The sequence below is a fragment of the Opisthocomus hoazin genome, chromosome 5, assembly GCF_030867145.1.
Source record: "Opisthocomus hoazin isolate bOpiHoa1 chromosome 5, bOpiHoa1.hap1, whole genome shotgun sequence".
Classification (NCBI taxonomy): Eukaryota; Metazoa; Chordata; class Aves; order Opisthocomiformes; family Opisthocomidae; genus Opisthocomus; species Opisthocomus hoazin.
The window spans coordinates 71,807,649-71,828,264 of record NC_134418.1 but is presented as its reverse complement, the minus strand read 5'-3'; the positions used below and the strand labels follow the sequence as shown (position 1 = coordinate 71,828,264).

The 20,616-nt window shown below is 39.6% G+C and overlaps 1 protein-coding gene across 1 annotated transcript in view; it reads left to right on the top strand.

The window, feature by feature from the left end:
• Window positions 1-20,616, top strand: part of LOC104334805 (DExD/H-box helicase 60) — a 46,900-nt gene that overhangs the window by 21,235 nt on the left and 5,049 nt on the right. The window contains 17 exon segments of the mRNA XM_075420136.1: window positions 141-260; window positions 1,660-1,755; window positions 2,458-2,573; window positions 3,099-3,244; window positions 3,428-3,537; window positions 3,645-3,749; window positions 3,836-3,964; window positions 4,760-4,887; window positions 5,560-5,718; window positions 6,982-7,126; window positions 8,699-8,851; window positions 10,812-10,916; window positions 14,276-14,476; window positions 15,533-15,637; window positions 17,029-17,167; window positions 17,815-17,936; window positions 19,954-20,101. Coding sequence (XP_075276251.1) covers window positions 141-260; window positions 1,660-1,755; window positions 2,458-2,573; window positions 3,099-3,244; window positions 3,428-3,537; window positions 3,645-3,749; window positions 3,836-3,964; window positions 4,760-4,887; window positions 5,560-5,718; window positions 6,982-7,126; window positions 8,699-8,851; window positions 10,812-10,916; window positions 14,276-14,476; window positions 15,533-15,637; window positions 17,029-17,167; window positions 17,815-17,936; window positions 19,954-20,101 — 2,227 coding nt within the window.

Genomic DNA, 20,616 nt, shown 5'->3' with positions numbered 1-20,616 from the left:
CTTAATAGTACATTACATAGTACATTATAGTCTAGTATGTTAATATTAGTGCCAAAATGGAATGCTTTTATATGTTTCTGAATATTGTATGCCTTTAGACATACACTGTCTAGTTTTGTTAATAACCTGCTTTATTTAAGGCGCTTGTAAACCAAGCGGTGGGAACTATATACAGTCGATTCACCAAGAAACTTCCTGATGGAGTGGTAATGTGTGGAGTCTTCACACGAGATTATCGCTATGATGTAATGAATTCTCAGGTATTTTTTTATGGGTGTTTTAACATATGATAATAATGACTTCTGTATTCCATCTGGCTTCTGAAAATGTTAATTCTAATTATAACAATTGTACCATTGCTAAATACAAAGTTTGGGAAAAATCTAAGCATACCTGTGCTGCTTACCAGAAACTTTCAGTCTATGGCATACAACCTTGCCTATTCATCCTTAGGAGACATGCAGTTGATTACTTGCTCTGGTTAATTGAAAAAGCGTTAAAATCCTTTGGTTGCTAGCATACAGCAGATGCCTTTCATAAGTCCAGATACAGTATCTCAGTAGCTCTTCCCTCATCCACTGATGTAGTCACTCCATCACAGAAGGCCACTAGGTTGGTCTCTCTTGTAGTGGGGAGCCCAGAACTGTACACAGGCCTCCAGGTGTGGCCTCATCAGTGCTGAGTAGAGGGGAATGATCCCCTGCCTTCATTTGCTGGCAACACTCCTCCTAATGCAGCCCAGGACACCATTAGCTGCCTTTGCCACAAGGGCACATTGCGGCCTCCTGTTCAACTTGGTATTCCCCGGGACCCTCAGGTCTTTTTCTGCAGAGCTGCTTGCCCCCAGCATACACTGGTGCATGGGGTTGTTATTCCCTATGTGCAGGACTTTGCACACCTCCCTGTTGAACTTCATGAGGTTCCTGTCAGCCCATTTCTCCAGCCTGTCCAGGTCCCTCTGGAGGGCAGCATGACCAACCCTCTAGCATATCAGCTACTCCTCCCAGTTTGGCATCATCAGCAAAACTGCTGAGGGTACAGTATTCCCCATCATCCGGATCATTAATGGAGATGTTAAACAGGATCAGACCTACTATTGACCCCTGGGGTACACCGCTAGTTCCTGGCCTCCAGCTAGGCTTCATACCGCTAATCACCAACCTCTGGGCCCAGCCTTACAACCAGTTTTCAGTCCACCTCACTATCTGCTCATCTGACCCATACTTCAACAGCTTGTCTGTGAGGATATTATGGGAGATGTTGCTGAAAGCCTTAGTGAAGACAATATCCACTGCTCTCCCCTCATCTACCAAGCCACTCATTTTGTCATAGAAGTTGGTCAAGGTTGGTCAAGCCTGGCTTTCCCTCGGTGAATTCATGCTGGATGCTCCTGATGATTTTCTTGTTCTCCATGTGCCTGGAAATTATTTCCAGGGTAGTTGCTCCATCCCCTTCCCAGGGACTGAGGTGAGGCTGATCATTCTGTAGTTTCCTGGGTCCTCTGTCTTGCCCTTCTTGAAGATAGCAGTTGCTATTCATTCTTGCTTACCTTGAAATCAAATACATATATATTTTTAAATGCTTTCTAAATATAGAATCTACTTGTAGTTGTTTAGTTGGTTTACTTGAAAATAATTCTTTACAAACCTTTCTTCTTAGATACTAGTGACTGTGCCTCAGTGTCTAGAAATCTTGATGCTGTCTCCTCGTTCCCAGAAATGGACCAAACGGATACAATATGTTATATTTGATGAGGTAGGCATCTTTTAATAGTAACCAATTTAACATATATATGAAAAATTTAGAGGAAAAATTCTGGTGACTCAGTTTTTCATTATATATGTTACTGCTGGTAAAAAAAGCAGCTTTTAGAAATATTATTTCAGACTTATTTGTGTTTTCCTGTTTACTGATTGTGTTTACGTACTCCAGTGAAAGAACTTAAAACTCTATTAGTCTTCAAGAGGACGTACATTTCAGTCAAAGCTACCAGAAGAGTCCTTATTTCTCTCAAGCGAGTCAACTGAAAAACTAAAAGCCACCACTGTAGTCTCAGTGGAACAAATAGAGCATTCCAGACAGGGATTGTATACTTTTCACATCATATAGTATTTGTCAGTCTTTCCAGGGAAAAAGTCAATGATTAATCTTGCTAAATTTAAAATTCCTACTGTACTCTTTCTTTTATATACAATTAATTGCTAATGATGCCAGTGTATCTAGGGTACAAACAGTGAATGTAGTATTGAAATTTAGACAAGTTTGCTATCTAGTGTAGTCTGGAGAGGGATTTACTGGACATTTGATTTGGATCTTGTGGTCATTTGCTTCAACATAAGAATTTTTCAGTACTGATCTTGCTAAACTTCTGATTTTTGCAAGACACAAAACAGCTCCTGTTATGGGTGCAGGTTTTTTTTTTTTCTTTTCTTTTAATCCTTTTTTCCAAAAACATAGGGCCATTGTCTTGGCGGTGAAATTGGAGCAGAGGTTTGGGAGCATCTTCTGGTAACAATTCGGTGCCCGTTTTTGGCGCTCTCTGCTACTGTCAGTAACCCGGAACACCTAACTGAGTACGTGTGGAATTTTCTTGCTCACAAGAGCATATTTAAATTGGATAAGAGCTGTTTCAGATAGAGAGGTCAATGACTACTGGGAGGCAACTGATTTGGAGTTATATTGTTGTATGTATAATGCTACCATTACTCCCCCAATTGACACAAAACAATACTGTAACTCCTAACTCTGTAATGAGAAGAGGCACTACTCTTCCTCAGACCCTATAACTGAGCTGTGCAGAGGAATTTAGAAGGCTTTTATGTCTATTTGAATTGCCAAACCCTAATACGCACACTTGTCCATCATCAATCAGAGAAGACACCTGCACTGTATTTATGTATATATAATGGTGCTATTTCACATTTTTTATCTGCACCCTGGGATAAGCTGGAGAAAATTACACTAAAGAAGGTTGGAGGGGGACTGGAAATTCTACAGAACAGGTTGAGCAGATTGTGGTAATTAATCTATTATAGCTGTAGCAATTTTCTTAAAATATTTTCTACAATGCTCATTTTTATTTTATTCTTTCACTGTAGGTGGTTACAATCTGTGAAAAGGTATTGGCAACGTGCTGGGAAGACAATAGAAAGAAGCTCTAAAAACTCTGAAAAGAACTGTACAGGAAAATGTAAAGTGAAATGTAAAGTACAAGAACAAAAGAAATCATATCGTGTTAGACTAGGTGTGTATCAGAATATTTTGTAACTAAAATAAATTTTAGTTTTATTTCTGCAAAAACTTTAATCACGGTGTGTGAACTTAGGTGTATTTGTTTTGGTTTTTCTTTTAAATAAAAATAAACCTTGCAGTGCTTGCTTTATAGAACAACCAAGTGCATCATGACAGCATTTTTGTCTCTTCACAGTCTTGTATGAGGAAAGATACAATGATTTGGAAAAGTATGTGTGTTCTCCAAAGGGCAGTGATTTTATCATTGAACATTGTCATCCATGTGCTGCATTAACAGTCAATCATGTAAGCGTAATACTGGTGTCAACACTGTTTAGCAACTGTTACATTTAAGCAACATGGATTCCATCAAAACGATTCCTTTATTTTTCTTTTGTTTAAACTCCTTGCAGATTGAGAACTATGGTATTCCTTCAGATCTTTCTCTCTCCCCACGAGAGAGCATCCAGCTTTATGACACAATGGTAAAAGTCTGGCGAGAGTGGCCAAGGGCGCAGGTGTGTATACGCAACTGTGGGCAAAACATATAAAAATAAATAGATAACAAAGTACTGCAATGTTTTATATTAATGTTGTTTTCCAGGAGCTAGATACTGAGGAATTTGTCTCTTTCAAGAATAAAGTAGTAATTAAAAAGGGAGACGTGAGGAAATATGAACAGGAACTGAAGAAAGAACTATGCAAATGGATTGTTCTTGGCCAAAGACAGAAGGTAACAGTTCTTACAGGGCGCTTTCTTAAGATTGTGTACAGCTTTAAAATAATTATATGTAATAATATAATTATGGGAGTTTCTCCTCCCATCATTATTATTTATTAATTTTAACTGCTGCTGTACTTGAAAGATAAGCATTAATATTTGTGGTGTTTCCATAAGCGTTTTTGAGGTGATACTTTCACAAGCTTCTCTGGGAATCAGACTTCTGATAACTGTTGTGAGATTTCCTGATTCCTTTAGGTACCACCTACAGTTAGTGAGAATATTGTACCATTTCTCTGCTTTTTCTGTCTACATCTTTTTTGCTGCTTATTTGAAACCTTCTGTGTAACCACAGACAGTATGTAAAAGACAGAAATTAAAGCAATAAGCAGAAAATCAAGTCCTTGATTGGAGGCCACCTATTGCTATATCATAAAAAGGAATATAGGAGGTGGTGAATCGACAACAAGGAGAAAACAAACAATATCTGGAGAAGAAACAAATTTCTTGAAATATGACACTTAAATGTGAAATTATGTCATAATCAGTATGTTAGTGATACTTCATTATTTGTACAGTGATGATAGCCATGAATGCTACAACAGTTTGCATTTTGAGCTCATACCAAAGTCAGTTGATAGCTGCAGACCTTTTAGTCTGTAAACTATATGTGGCTATTGCAGTTCTGAATGATTAAAAAAAATTGAGCTGAGAGAAATGAACACTGGAGAATGGAGTCCTCATATTTGTTAGCCTCTGGCCAGAGATTTCTGCTATTAAAATATCCAATAATACTACTTTGGTCAGGTGAATGAGCTACTGAAGCACCTTAAGCCAAAACCTGTGGATTGCTCAGAACAGGAAAAGTGGAAGCGTTTTGCAAGCTTTGTTGATAAATTACATGAGATGGATAAGTTGTCTGCCATATTTTTTATGTAAGTATTTACAGTCCATGTATTACATGTGTATTGTCTATATTCAGAAAAAATAGTTTTGGAGATCAGCATTGATATAGCTTGGCAAATGCCATTTATATGGTATTTGTTACGTTTGCTTTAAAACATGCCAAGTAAAGGCCTACAAGCTCTATCAACCCATGCATCCTTCTGGCACTACAGGTCTAGCTGAAATAAAACTGGGAGCATTTAATTACTGTCTGGAAAGGGTAGCATCCTTGCATGATGTCTGAGAAAACTGCAAGAAACTGAATCGCATTAAAATGGGAGTCAGATTGTCAGTTGCTTTGCCCCAGTGTAGCCAGTAAAACTTGTGGAAAGTGCATGCTGTTTATGTAGAAGTGCAAGTGGTGTATGTAGGGGCAGATTTGCTAGTGAAAAGGGTGGAATGAGGCTCTGTTAATGTGTGCATTTTAATTTATTGGCAGAATCTTTTTATATTTTATCACTCAGTTTTGGAATAATAGCAGTTTGATAGTGAATGCAGACTATGATTTGGAGATGGAGTAAGGATATGCTTCTCATGATTAGATTCTAACTATTGGCAGATGATAAGGCTCACTGAAGATTTTTTCTAACAACACTACATATAAATAAAAACTCTAATAGAGTTCACCTAACTCATGTATATTATATATTATTTACTTCAAGATTTAATGTGGATTCAGTGGAATGTGCAGCCAGGAATGTATTCCTCAATTTGCGGAAAAAACAAAGAAGTGAACAAGACCCTAATGCAGAGAGGGAAAAAGAACGTTTAATGGATGAACTAAGGAAAGTGAAAAAAAGGCTAATAAAATTCAACCCTCAGTAAGTATTAGAAAGATATATTATTAAAAAGCTTACATATTATAACAGAGCATAATTTTGTGATGATAATTTATTTCTGGGGAATGTACCTTACAGCAGCACATTCATCCAGCTTGCAGTGTAATCGTCTCGCTTTGTGCTCTAGCAACCCACACGGTATGAGCAGCTGTATGGCAGGCATCAGTCAGCAGTACCTAGTGCATAGTGAGGCAGCAGGAGGATACCAGTGTTGCTGACATTGTGTAAGGTGCTGGCACTACAACGTAAGAATCGAGGAGAGACACCTGAGTGTATGAGATTGGTCAATTTGGAGTAATTCACTACTGAGATATCAAGATATCAGAATGGCTCTTTCTCCAGACAGTAAATTTGTCATGCATCTCTTAAAAACAGTGTAGCATCTTACCCTGGAGCTGGGTCAGCCACTGAAGGGGAATATTTTCATAGTTTAGCCTCACCATGGCTGGTTATAGTGGTGGATCTCTGAAATAGGGGTTCACCTGTCTGGTGAGATGTTCTTTGAATATCTGTCAGCCTTTTGACTGGATTGTACTGTATTTGTTTCCCCCTTAACCTTGTTTTCTTGATTTTGTGATCATAGAGTATGAATTTTTATAAGGCATTTGGCAATGAAGTATGCCTATAGTTATCAGGAGTGTGAGGAACATAAAGCATCATGGTTTTGCCCTCCTAATCATGGCAATTTACAGTGCATTCTTTGGACATAATATCATGAAAGAATGAACTTAGCTGGTTTTAATAGTAGTAAGTGAGTACGTGAAAATCCAGTAGGAATTTAGACACTTACTTAGACATTGAAGTAGCTTGAAAATCTGCCTCTGAATAGTTTTACTTCTCCTCTCTTCTTCATATCCTATCCTATATCCTTAAAGTCCATGAGATTACTGGCAGTAAATTCATCACAGTTCTCTTTCATTTTTAATTCTTCTACTGTGCACTCTTGTTAGCTTACTAATTTGCTAAATGAGGTACTTACAGTTGCTGTCTTCACCTTCTTTCATTTTTATATATCACCATAATTCCTCCTCTACTTCACCCAGAATTACTTGCTGTTTTGCATATAGCCACGATAAAAGGAAGCTGTTAGCATTCTCAGTAAATTTACATTAACAGATCTACCAACATGTTTGAGCCTACAGTTTAAAAGGGAATGAGTCTGCATCTTTCAGTACCCAAAGAATATTTTAAAATTGAGAAATGTATGTTAGTTACAAAAGTAATATTTTTGTGTATTGTGTACAGGGATACCAAAAAGTTGTGCTCCAGTAAAATGGAAAACATGGTACTTCTTTTGACTAGAAAAAAACAGTTAGAAAAAAGACTTAAAAGACAAACTGCTATCCCTTCTGCATGTACTTACGCTAATCCTAAGGCAGTGGATGAAGATGTAAGTCACTGATAATTATAACATGGTTGTGGTTTTGTATGTCTAAAATGCATGAATTTGTGCATAAGTACGTAAAACACATACAATGTGTGATGCAGTTGTACTTTGTAACAGTATGCATTGACTTCATGAAACATTCTGATTATTTCCATTTAAATTTGATTCTAGGTATCAATGTTAGATAACTTTATTTTTAAGAGGTATGGACGACTTTCATTCTGCCAAATAAGATATTGACTTGTCCTTGTGATAGGAGTCCTGGGATGTGTGTTACAATGAATTAATTTCCATGAACTATCAGCAATGCAGTTCTGGTACTTGTTGATCCAGATCTCAGACTCCTATTTTTCTGACTGAGTCATCAGCATAGACTATGTGACACCTTTGTGTGCACATCAAAACATTTTTAAGCCCTTCATATCTTGTAAAAATAGTAAATAATAAATTATTTTAGGCTTTAAAAGTTCTAGTCCCCACAAAGCAAAATTTTCCTTGCTCTTCAATGTGTTTATGCACGCTGAGGAAAGAAATGGTGAGAAAAGCCCTGAAAATCTTCAGATGACCATCAGACGTATTAATGTATATATTTGGAAACCAATAATTAAGGAATAATTTAAGAAATAAATCTACAGGACATGGTTTCTAGCAGCAGTGGGTGACTGGGCCTTGATCCAGGAGATCCCCTCCAAACTTCCTGAAACATGAGTGTGGTTCATATAGCCATCTCTTCATGGTTGGGTTTTTTACTTAAAAAAAGTGGTTGTGATATATAGCTCTTATTTCAGAGAAAAGGTGCTCAAAATTTTGGTGAAGTGTCTTGATAATGCTTTCTGCTTATTGTAAAATTTCTTGAAAAAGAAGAAAGTTCTGTGTATTGGGACCAAACTTGCAAATTCTCATGATTCCTTATCCTAGGAACTTGGGAACCCAATGACATTTTTGGACTGCTGTTAGCCAGCATGAAAAGAACTTTGCTTCCCACAGTCCACATGGGTAAAGGCAGTGAAGAAGTAGCTTGGACTTTGGAACAGATGACACTTAGCTGTAGAGTGAAGTTCAGAAAATACTGACAAAAAATGAATTCAGTGCTATTTCTCAGTTTAGGAAAGGGAAGCTTCTAACTGTGCAGTGAAATGAGGTGGTAGTACTGAGCATCAATGACAAACAAGAGCAGAAGAGTCTCAGCTTCGTGTAGCTACCTAGGAATTGTTCCGTGATAGTGGCATGCAGTACATGATCATGAGACTATGCTTCAAGTAGGAAAGTTGTGAATGTGCAAGCTTGCCATGTCTGGTTGCATCTGGCTGCATGGTATGATGATTGAGGCTGTGGTAATGGCGTTTGTTGCAAAGGTGAAAAAAACTGACAGTATAGGTACTGAAGAGCCTGACTGTGTCACCATAATGAAGCTACTGATGGTACGCATGCATTGATATACTTTGGGCTTCAGGTTCGCTGAAGATCAAAACCAGCTATATTTCTCTGTAGTGGTCGAAATTTTATCAGATAAGACTTTTTTTCGTTAGCAACACCTGGTTGTGGTTAATACTTAACATTTCTTTTTATTTGTAGACTTTGAGGAGGATTTTTCATCGACTTAGGTTTGAGAGAAGAGGTTATCTACAGCAAATAATGGCACTGAGAGGCATTGGGTACCATCATGGATCTATGGCTGCCAAGGAAAGACAAGTAGTGGAGATGCTTTTCAGGATGGGATATATCAAGGTTGGTAAATTGGGATCAGTTCTTTCTTAAAAAATTTAGTTTCTCCATATATTTAATTAAAAAATGCAGTGTACTTTTCACCAATGGTAATATATATTGCATTGACTTTGTCATGCTCATTTAAAAAATGTTGACATGAAAGTTTCCAAACAAATAAAATAGTCAGCTGATAGCTGTAGAATTATTTCTAACTAATCCTTCAAATTAGCCTATCATAGAATCATTTAGGTTGGAAAAGACCCTCAAGATCATCGCACTCCAGCACCTCATAGTCTTTTTTGAGGTGAGGGGCCCAAAACTGAACTGTATTTGAGGCATGGCCTCACCAGTGCCAAGTGCAGGGGCACGATCACCTCCCTGCTCCTGCTGGCCACACTATTCCTGATACAAGCCAGGATGCCGTTGGCCTTCTTGGCCACTTGGGCACACTGCTGGCTCATGGTCAGCCAGCTGTCAACCAACACCGCCAGGTCGTTTTCCTCCAGACAGCTTTCCAGCCACTCCTCCCCAAGCCTGTAGCGTTGCATGGGGTGGTTGTGACCGAAGTGCAGGACCCGGCATTTGGCCATGTTGAACCTCATACAGTTGGCCTCGGCCCATCGATCCAGCCTGTCCAGATCCCTCTGCAAAGCCTTCCTACCCAACACTCCTGCCCAACTTGGTGTCATCTGCAAACTTACTGAGGGTGCACTCAATCCACTCAACCAGATCATTGATAAAGATCTTAAACAGCACTGGCCCCACTGCTGAGCCCTGGGGAACACAACTTCTGACTGGCTGCCAGTTGGATCTAACTCCATTCACCACAACTCTTTGGGCCTGGCCGCTCAGCCATTTTTTTACCCATCAAAGAGTACACCCGTCCAAGCCATGAGCAGCCAGTTTTCTCCAGGAGAATGCTGTGGGAAACAGTATCAAAGGCTTTACTAAAGTCCAGGTGAACAACATCCACAGCCTTTCCACATTCACTAAGCAGGTCACCTGGTCATAGAAGGAGATCAGGTTGGTCAAGCAGGACCTGCCTTTCATAAACCCATGCTGGCTGGGCCTGGCCACCTGGTTGTCCTGTACATGTCATGTGATGGCACTCAGGATGATCTCCGTAACCTTCCCTAGCACCGAGGTCAGGCTGACAGGCCTGTAGTTCCCCAGATCCTTGTTCTGGACCTTCTTGTAGATAGGTGTCACACTGGCTAACCTCCAGTCAACTGGGACCTCCCTGGTTAGCCAGGACTGCTGGTGAATGGTGGAAAGTGGCTTGGTGAGCACTTCCACCAGCTCCCTCAGTACCCTTGGGTGGATCCCATAGACTTGTATGTGTCTAAGTGATGTAGCAGGTTGCTAACCATTTCCCCATGGATTATGGGGGCTTCATTCTGCTCCCCATCCCCATCTTCCAGCTCAGGGGGCTGGGTACCTGGAGAGCAACTGGTCTTACTGTTAAAGATTGAGGCAAAGGCAACATTAAGTACCTCAGCCTTTTCGTCAGCCTTTGTCACTGTGTTTCCCTTCACATCCAATAAAGGATGGAGATTCTCCTTAGCCCTCCTTTTGTTGCTAGTGTATTTATAGAAACGTTTTTAATTGTCTTTTACCGCAACAGCCAATTGAATGTGTTTTAGTTAAATGAACTCTATAGGATTGTGATATTTTGTACTGTCTTCACAGAATGTTTCAATTTATGTTCAAATTCAATATTATTTCAATTTGCATTCCATAAAAGATGTGGTATAAACTTTAAGGATGCAAAAGCTTAATATGCATATGTAATAGCTATATGAACTATACTAAAGGGTGAAATTAATATATGTTCATAGCTGTGTTAAATGCATCAGATTAAAGTTTACCTATATGAAAAGTGATGGTAAAATTTCTGTTCGTTTAAGTTTGGTATTACAGGTGGGGTTTTAATTAGATATTGCCATTTCTAATCGATATACTCATGTTTAATATTTTATAGGTAGTCACAGCTACTTCAACACTTGCTCTAGGAATCAACATGCCATGTAAATCTGTTGTCTTTGCTGAAGATTCTGTCTTTTTAGATGCCCTAAATTACAGACAGGTATGGAAATAGAACACATACTCTTTATTGTAAGAACAGTACACATGTAGCTGTTATCACACACAAATTCAGAAAAATGTATTTTCTTTTACATATACTTCTGGGTATGTTCTGAGTTTTAGCTGTTCGTTTTGGTGACAATAATAGTTTTAGCTAGGGTGACTTTACCAACGTTTCAGAATTGCCAGCCCACAAATAATGTATGTAATCAAAAGACCTATTTCAGGAACGAAAGAATTACTTTTGCTCAGTGAATTAAAGGCGTAGATTCGGCTTTCAGTTATGGAAGCTGGAAAGACAAAAGCTGGTTTGTTCTAGTCCAGGTTTTACAAATGTGTGAAAAATATGCTACAAGAACATACTTGGGTTAGGGCTCTTGAAGGTAGGGGGTTCCAAGAGAGCTGGTCACTATTTAAGCATCACTTCCTCCATGCTCAGGATCGGTGCGTCCGCATGAGTAAGAAATCTAGCAAAGGAGGCAGGAGACCTGCATGGATGAGCAAGGAGCTTCTAGTGAAACGCAAATGGAAGAGAAAGGTCTATGGAATGTGGAAAGAGGGACAGGCCACTTGGGAAGAGTACAGGAATGTTGTCAGAGCATGCAGGGAAACAATGAGGAAGGCTGAGGCCCACCTGGAATTAAATCTGGCAAGGGATGTCAAAGACAACAAGAAGGACTTCAGTAGCAAACAGAAGACTAGGAAAAATGTGGGGCTGCTGCTGAACGAGGTGGGTGCCCTGGTGATGGGGGATGCTGTGAGGGTGGAGTTACTGAATGCCTTCTTTGCTTCAGTCTTCAGTGCTAAGACCAGCCCTCAGGCATCCCAGTCCCTGGAGGTAAGAGAGAAAGCCTGGAGAAAGGAAGACCTTCTCTTGGTCGAGAAGGATTGGGTTAGAGATCATTTAAGCAAACTAGACATCTACAAATCCATGGGCCTTGATGGGATGCAGCCATGAGTGCTGAGGGAGCTGGCAGATGTCATTACTAAGCCACTCTCCATCATCTTTGAGAGGTCCTGGAGAACAGAAGTGCCTGAGAACTGGAGAAAAGCCAGTGTCACTCCAGTCTTCAAAAAGGGCAAGAAGGAAGACCAAGAGAATTACAGGCTGATCAGCCTCACCTCCATCTCTGGAAAGGTGATAGAACAGCTCATTCTGGATGTCATCATTAAGCAAGTGGAGGAAAAGAAGGTTATCAGGAGTAGTCAACATGGGTTCACCAAGGGGAAATCATGCTTGACCAATCTGATACCTTTCTACGATGGCATTACTGGCTGAGTAGATGAGGGGAGAGCAGTGGATGTTGTGTACCTTGACTTCAGCAAGGCTTTTGACACTGTCTCCCATATCATCCTCCTAGGGAAGCTCAGGAAGTGTGGGCTGGATGAGTGGACAGTGAGGTGGATTCAGAACTGGCTGAATGGCAGAACTCAGAGGGTTGTCATCAACGGCACTGAGTCTAGTTGGAGGCCTGTAACTAGTGGGTTCCTCAGGGGTCAGTACTCAGCCCAGTCTTGTTCAACGTATTCATCAATGACCTAGATGAAGGGACAGAGTGTACCCTGAGCAAGTTTGCTGATGACACAGAACTAGGAGGGGTGTCTGGTACAACGGAAGGCTGTGCTGCCATCCAACGAGACCTGGAAAGGCTGGAGAGTTGGATGGAGAGGAACCTGATGAAGTTCAAACATGGCCAAGTGCAGGGTCCTGCACCTGGGGAGGAACAACCCCATGCACCAGTACAGGCTCGGGGCAGACCTGCTGGGAAGCGGCTCTACAGTGAGGTACCTGGGAGTGCTGGTGGACCACAAGTTGACCATGAGCCAGCAGTGTGCCCTGGCTGCCAAGGCAGCCAATAGTGTCCCGGGGTGCATGAAGAAGAGTGTGGCCAGCAGGTCGAGGGAGGTACTCCTCCCTCTCTACTTTGTGCTAGTGAGGCCCCATCTGGAGTACTGTGTCTAGTTCTGGGCTCCCCAGTTCAAGAAAGATGAGGAGCTACTGGAGAGAGTCCAGCGGAGGGCTACAAGGATTGTGAGGGGACTGGAGCATCTCTCCTATGAGGAAAGGCTGAGGGAGCTGGGCTTGTTCAGCCTGAAGAAGAGAAGGCTGAGAGGGGACCTTAGAAATGCTTATAAATATCTCAAGGGTGGGTGTCAGGAGTATGGGTCCAGACTCCTTTCAGTGGTGCCCAGTGACAGGACAAGGGGCAATGGGCACAAACTGAAGCACAGGAAGTTCCGTCTGAACATGAGGAAGAACTTCTTCCCTCTGAGGGTGATGGAGCCCTGGAACAGGCTGCCCAGGGAGGTTGTGGAGTCTCCTTCTCTGGAGATGTTCAAAACCCACCTGGATGCAGTCCTGTGCAGCCTGCTGTATGTGACCCTGCTTTGGACTAGGTCATGCCCACAGGTCCCTTCCAACTGCTACCATTCTGTGTTTCTGTGGTAACAAGGAAAAGAAAGATTGCTGACTGGATGAATATGGACGTTTGAGTTCCTTCCATCTTGGAAGTGGCACTCCACACAATGCAGCACAGCAGTGTGTAGATCAGGCTGCAAATGCAATAAAGCAGAATGTCTCCCGTCATGGCACAACTTACTGGGTGGGCTGAGAGACTCTAACCTCTTCAGTAGCCTCTGTTTCCTGCTCTTGTGCTGCTCTTCAAACCTGTATTTTCAGGAAGTACTGCCAGTTTCTCTCTTTGCCTCTGGTTCAGGAGGCCATAGAGGCCAGATACAGCTGATGGCATCACCTGGCAAGTAGCTCTCAGAGTGTGAGTGGATCTGTGCAGTAGCTGGACCTACTTGCATCTCCCTTCTGCTGCACATAAATGATATGACTCCAGCTTTGTCACATCATCTGGTACAAGGGGCAAATCTCCACAATGTACCTGACCAAGAACAGGTGATCCAAGCAAGGGAATACACCCTCAGCCTCTCACTGCTTATTCATATTCTCTGTTCTTTATTCATACTGAGACTACCTCTGCCGCAAATCTACCCAGAAATAATTCACAGCTCAATGTGACTTGAACACAAAGCTGGTATGAATTAAGTTAAAAATTACCTTGAAGAAATATAAATGTTAAAAAGACATGTGAGAGAACGTAGGTATCCTGGCCAGTGTCTAGGTCTTCTGTCAAATTTGGAAGTTCCTATTTAAAAAGTAAATAAACCCACCACATTCATAAACCAGCTATATTTGAGGTACAACTTATTTTGCACACAGAATGTTAATAATTCTGCATAAATACTTTATTAAGACTGTATAGATGGTACCAGTATATACAACTTAGGTATATTTTATTTTAAAATTAATAATTTTATTATTGTAATAATTATTAAATATTTTATTCTTAGATGTCAGGACGTGCTGGAAGACGGGGACAAGATATGATTGGAAATGTGTTCTTCTATGATATCCCACTGCCCAAAGTTGAAAGACTTATCAAATCCAATGTACCTCAGTTGAAAGGCCAGTTTCCTCTGACTATTTCCTTAATATTGAGACTCATGCTGTTGGCTGTGAAGGCTGATGACAAAGCAGATGCCAAAGCAAAGGTTTAATATTTTTTTTCTTACTAGCAATTTAATTAAATTATAATGTCTGCTTAACATGCGCAGAAATTTACGCACTTCAGACGTAAGCAATCAGCCTCCAAATGAAGTTGCATACTCTACTATACTGTTTCTAGTACCATCTTCTCCACAGTATCATACTGTCTATTTTCATGCATTTATCCTTTGCAATAAATATTACCATCACAAAGAATGCTGCTATCAGGAAGGTATTTTTACTGGCTCTTGTTCTATGCAATATTTGCATTAGCTTGGAGGATCAGAAAGTCTTCCAATATTTAAAATTTCAGCTTTATTTAAGGAAAAGATGTGAACATACAATTCCATAGGGAAGAGGGGAGCTATGAAATGCTATCTATCTCAGTTGAAACAGTGAGAAAATTCTACATATTACTTGTTTAAATCCGCATACTAACTTTCTGGAATAAAAGAATTCTTATTCTTGCCATTTAATGCAGTTATTTAAGTAAACAACCCATGACTATGATTACAAATAGGTCAGAGATCTCCTCTTATAATTATTAAGGAACTCTGACCTCCAGATGATCTGTTTTTCAGATCCACTTCAGCTTGTAGACATTTATTTTCAAGGACTCACTAAATGAATTCAGATATGAGTCTTCATAAGATAGCAATGTAAATCGGTAAACTTCTGTGCTAAACATTAAAATATTAAAATAGTATTAAAATATAAGGAGTAATTTCCAAACTTCCTGGTTTTAGTTTAATGACATTTAAATCCTTATCTTTTAGATCTCTATATGAATTTCATGTAATTAATTTTACAGACCTCAGCATAAATTTAGAAAATGCACACACATCTGACAGACAGAGGACGGACTTTTTCACAAGCATTTCTAGGAGTTAGGCATACAATTTAAATAAAAATAAAACATAACCCCCACCCGGCATTTTTACCCTGAAAACCAACTGATGAAACAAAGCATAAAAGCTGGATATTGAATTTCTTTACTTGTTACAGTATCAACATTCCCTTGGATTTCTAATTTCTTTTTTTTTTTCTGTTTGTTTGACCAGGCATTGTCAGTGTTGAAGCATTCATTGATGTCATTCAGAAAAGAAAGATATGCTGAAATATTAAAAAATTATTTCATGTTTTCCTTGCAATTTCTTATCAAAGAGGTAGGCTTTAACTCGTTCTCATAAAGGGTAGTCCTTTTAAATCTACAAATTCTCATTTGTCTAGGTTAGTATGCTTTCATTTAAAGAACCATATATTTTATATTCCATAGCAACAGGCTCTTTCTTTCTGTTAGAAAGAAATTTAAGGAAACTGATAAAATCAGAGTGCTTTAAATTTGCGTTTAATTCTGAGCTACTTACGTTATGAGATAAATTCAGTAGGGAAAATCTTATGGTATAGTCTATGATAAAAAATTGATTAGGAAAGTAAGAGCATTTATACTGTATACGTGAAGATGCATGCATGTGAAATGATAGGGGTTTAAAACATACTAAGGATGACATGATTTCCAAAATGCTGGGAGAAATTATATCTCTAACAAAAATTTAGAAAGTACGTCTTCAAGAAGGCTGAAAATTAGTGGTGTATCTCTCCATTGTAACAGTTTCAATTGGATGGTTACCGTTTTGGAACATTTTTATGCATTGCTCCATTTTGGCTTACAGCCCAGAACTACAGGCAGTAAGAGGCACTGATAATGTGATTACATTAACAAATCATCTATGCCCAGGTTTCCCAGTCCTGCTCCCACCAGGAGCCCTAACCAACATTTCTGCCTCCTCTGCTGGGTGTCCCTTGCATGTGAGACCAGGAGTCTCACACTCCCATTGAAGAGAAGAATCTAGCGTACAAGAGACATTAGTAACATTACCAAAAAGTTACAGTTAGCGTAAGAACTGGACAAAACCTGGCCCACCTACCTGGTATCTCATCTCCAATAATTTTCCCCAGGAACTGTATTAAAAAAAAAAAAAAAAAGTGACCATATAATGATGATTCTCCGGATACTCTCTGCTTTGCTACAGGATGTGATGCAGAGTGATCTCTGACAGGAGAGGTGTCCTGGAATTTATGGCCTTTGATGGAGTTTTATTCCTTGAGTTTGTCCTGTTGTTTTTTGAAGCTATGTCAACTTCAAGCACTCACACATCTTGCAGCAACATATTTGACAAATCACTGCTTGCTGTACTTTTATCCCATCAAATATTTTGGGTAATAGCTTTTTTTAAAGAAAGTTGCATCAAATCTTACTTGGCTGACTGGGTGCATTTTTGATTTGCAACATGATCTAAATTGGCGCTAAAACTATGAAATCAAGAGCTATGCTTTGCACAGGGAGATAGAGATCTCCCATGGAAGTACTCTAATAGTTGGTAACTTGTTTTTCAGTAAGGACAAATTTTTGCCTTTCAGTGGAAAATGAATGGTCTCAGTAGGTACCTATGCATTAGGTTGAATGACTGTTCTTCTGAATGCCACCCTTTTGTATTTTTATCATATATAAGTTCATCTTTCACAACTAAGCTTTTTTTGCTTTTAAATTAAATAGAACTACTTGGATCAAGAAGGTAACCCCATAGGATTTGCTTGACTTGTGACACACTTGCACTATTATGAACCTTCAAATTTTGTTTTAGTGAGCTTTCTTGTGAAAGGTTTATTCCACAAATTGTGCCAGCCAATTAAAGGTAAATAATACTCCATGCATCTTAATTGCAATCTATGGCAAGCTTTGTAACCCCAATGGTTCTGAAATTTTCTGGGTGCCTTCTTGCTGCTGCCACCTTTTGCTTGCCTAGCCTTCATCCTCATATCCTTGGCCTCTGCCTCTACACACTCTGCATATGCTTATATTTGTCTGAGAAAGCCAGAGCACCCATAGGGCAATGTTAGTATTGTGAACCTAAATTTACTGTTTGTGAAACATTCTGCTGAGGTAGAAGGAATGCTATACAGAAAAATTAATAATTCTGACTCCAGAGCAAGATTTGAATGCCATGTAGCAAATAAGCAAATAATAACAAATTAAAAAAATGAAGTACTACTAATATCTCATTACATGAGTAAAATCCATTCTGTGCACTGAGATATGCTGCAGTATGCAAACATACAAGAATACAGTATTAATTTTTACATATTAGTTGCTTAATTATCTGCCAATTTTTTGTATGTAATGAGTTGATCTTTATCCAACACAGTTTTGCATAACCTCTGTCATGACAATGGCAGCTGTGAAGGAAACTCCTGTATAGGAGTTGTTTATTTTAAGCAAAAAAAGTTTTTTTCTTTTTTTACACTTTCATATTTAACCCAAGTACTTTATGTTTTCACATAGGCTCAACTGTTTTTTCAGAAGATGTCCTGGAAAAGCTAGTTCTCATTCTAGCAAACCTATCTGGGAGAAAATATCTGCCAGCCTGCTCAATGAAATACAAACACAAATTTTGTCAGTCAAAGGTAGAGAAAGCATTGGTCTTTACTGTAAATTATGTTGTGTACCACTTCAATGAAGTTGTTTCCTTTTGTCAGTTAAGACTAGTGTCATTATGGATGTACAGTAGTCTGGTGGGCCAGCAGGTAGCTGTCCACCCAGCCGCTCTCTTACTCCTCCATCTCAACAGGATGGGAGAGAAAATAGGATGGAAATGCTCATGGGTCAAGACAAAAACAGGGAGTTTGCTTACCAGGTAGGATCATGGGCAAAACAGCCTTAACTCATGGAAAATTAAATTAATTTGTTGTTATTTAAAATAGTTTTTGGTAATGAGAAGCAAAAAAAAAAAAAAAAATTCAACACCACCTTTCCCCCCTGCTCCCTTCCCCAGGCTCAACTTTACTCCTTCATTCCTGATTCCTTTACCTCCCCCCAACCCCAGGCAGTTCAGGGCTGATGAGAAATGAGTTGTTGTTGTCAATCCTTAACAGCTCGCTCAGCTACTCCTTCCTCCTCATGCATCACCCCTGCTCCAGCGTGGTCTCTCCATGGGCTGTAGTTCTTTCAGGAAACATCCAGCTGCTCTGGTGTGGGGTCCTTCAGCGGCTGCTGTGTGGATATCTGCTCCAGCATAGCCGTCTCCACTGAGAGGGCTATAGGGAAATCTGTGCTCTGCTGTGGTCTCTTCTACAGGCTGCAGGGGAATCTCTGCTTCATCACCTAGAGTACCTTCTCCTAATCTTGCTGTTAACACTGCTGCTTCTTACTCTGCCTGTGTGACATTTTTGCCCTTTCTTAATTAAGTTTTCACAGAGGTGCTGCACCTGTGCCTGATGGGCTCAGCTCTGTCCCATGGTGGGGCCATTGGAGCTTGCTTTGTCTGTCATGGGGCAGCCCTTGGCCTCTTCTCACAGCAGCCATCCCTGAACTGTGCACCCTCACACCCCCACACCCCCCATCCTGCCAACATCTTGCCATACATGCCATGCAATACAAGTAGCTAGAATAATGAAAAAAATACTTACTGGATTAAAATAAAGAAGCCTTGATTTAACCACAGAAACAGCAGTTGATTGTCAGGTTAAATGGTAAGTACCAAATTATTCAAGTACGTTTTAATGATGACATGGTTATACAGTTACTGCCATGATATTGCAAAATGTAAAAGTGTAAATGACACAGCATTTCTTTGTACAATACAACTCAAGTATCTCTCCCCCAAACAGCAATTTACTTTCTTCTTGCTCTGCTAGAAACTTGTCTCAGTCTAAGGGGCTGTAGCTTTTTGTGTCACGTACCAGTAACCCAGGAGCACACCAGCATGCTCTGTAGGTTTAGGGCTTTTTCAAAAAATGGGACAGTGTAGTCGGATGACCATTAACATTAGTTGTGGACAAAGTTAACCCACCATGGGTACAGGCAGAAAGTGAAATATTTGTAACGCACTCCTGTTGGCTCTTCTGTGCAAAGCCTTAAAATTTGGGAGGACACAGCTATGGCTGGAACAAAAAAGGAAACTTTTTGCACATGAAGATGCTTCTGTGGCCAGTTTCCAGCAAGCATTCCAAGAGGGAAATTGTTACTTGTTTCTGAAAAGTGGCTGGTCATCTAGGAGGGATTTATGGGACTGCTGTGGCTCATGGCAGCAAAGCATTAGTCTCATGTTGGTAGGGAACCTGTTAAACACCAAGATATGCAAAACAAGATCTGGGAAAGGCAGCCCTTTGAAAGTCCCTTTTTGGCTAACAAAAACATCTTTAGTAGAGCTGTTTGCCAGGTACTCTGTGAGTGAAAATCTGGGAATTTTATACTCAACTCTTCCATGCCTTTATCTGCATGAAATTCACGTTCATCTTTAAGATCCGTTAATTCTAGATGGTCAGGCAGTCTGACAAGTTGGGTAAAGTTTGGAGCTGTACTCTTTCCTTCTTTCTACTAATATGCTAGGTGTGTACTAATGCTTTATGTATTCACAAATGTAGAACTGATAATTTTGGAAAAAATTACCTGTATTAAGCAATAAACTGCATGTTATTTCAGGTCTTTCTAGAAGGTCTGCCAGAAGACTTTGCAGATGCTGTAAATGAGTACAACACCAAAGTAAAGGAGAATTTTGCTCGTTTTCTTATGACAACTGCCAAGCTGGCAGATATGAAACAAGAATACAAACTTCCACTGTCAAAGACAGGTAGGAAGTGAAAAATTAATGCATAATCATAATTTGTGAAATTGATTTTATTATGAAAGTTAGGTTCATTCTTATTTTGTAAAGACAAAAATTGTGACTTCAGCATACTGATAAAAGATACAATTTCTATTTCACTTTTGTTTTACAAACATTATAGATTATATTGTATATGGTAGAAGTTTTGTACAGGAAAAGGATTATTTTAGTTGCTATTCTTTTATATTTTGTGGCAAAAATAAAAATCAAAGGGACTTTTTATAAAAAAGGAAAAATATATTAAGTGTAATTATTGAATTAAAACCTCCTTATCTAATCATTAATGCAGTTGCAGATCCTCAGATGCCTGTGATACTTGAATTGCTTTTAGAATCTTACAAAGGTTAGATTTTCAACATCTGAACAGCCTAAGATTGAAGTAACAGTTAACGAAGAACATTGCGCCATTTGTTAAATCAGTTAAGGTACTTATGCCAATAAATGATGTCCAATAACCAAAGCAATATGAAGAAACATGA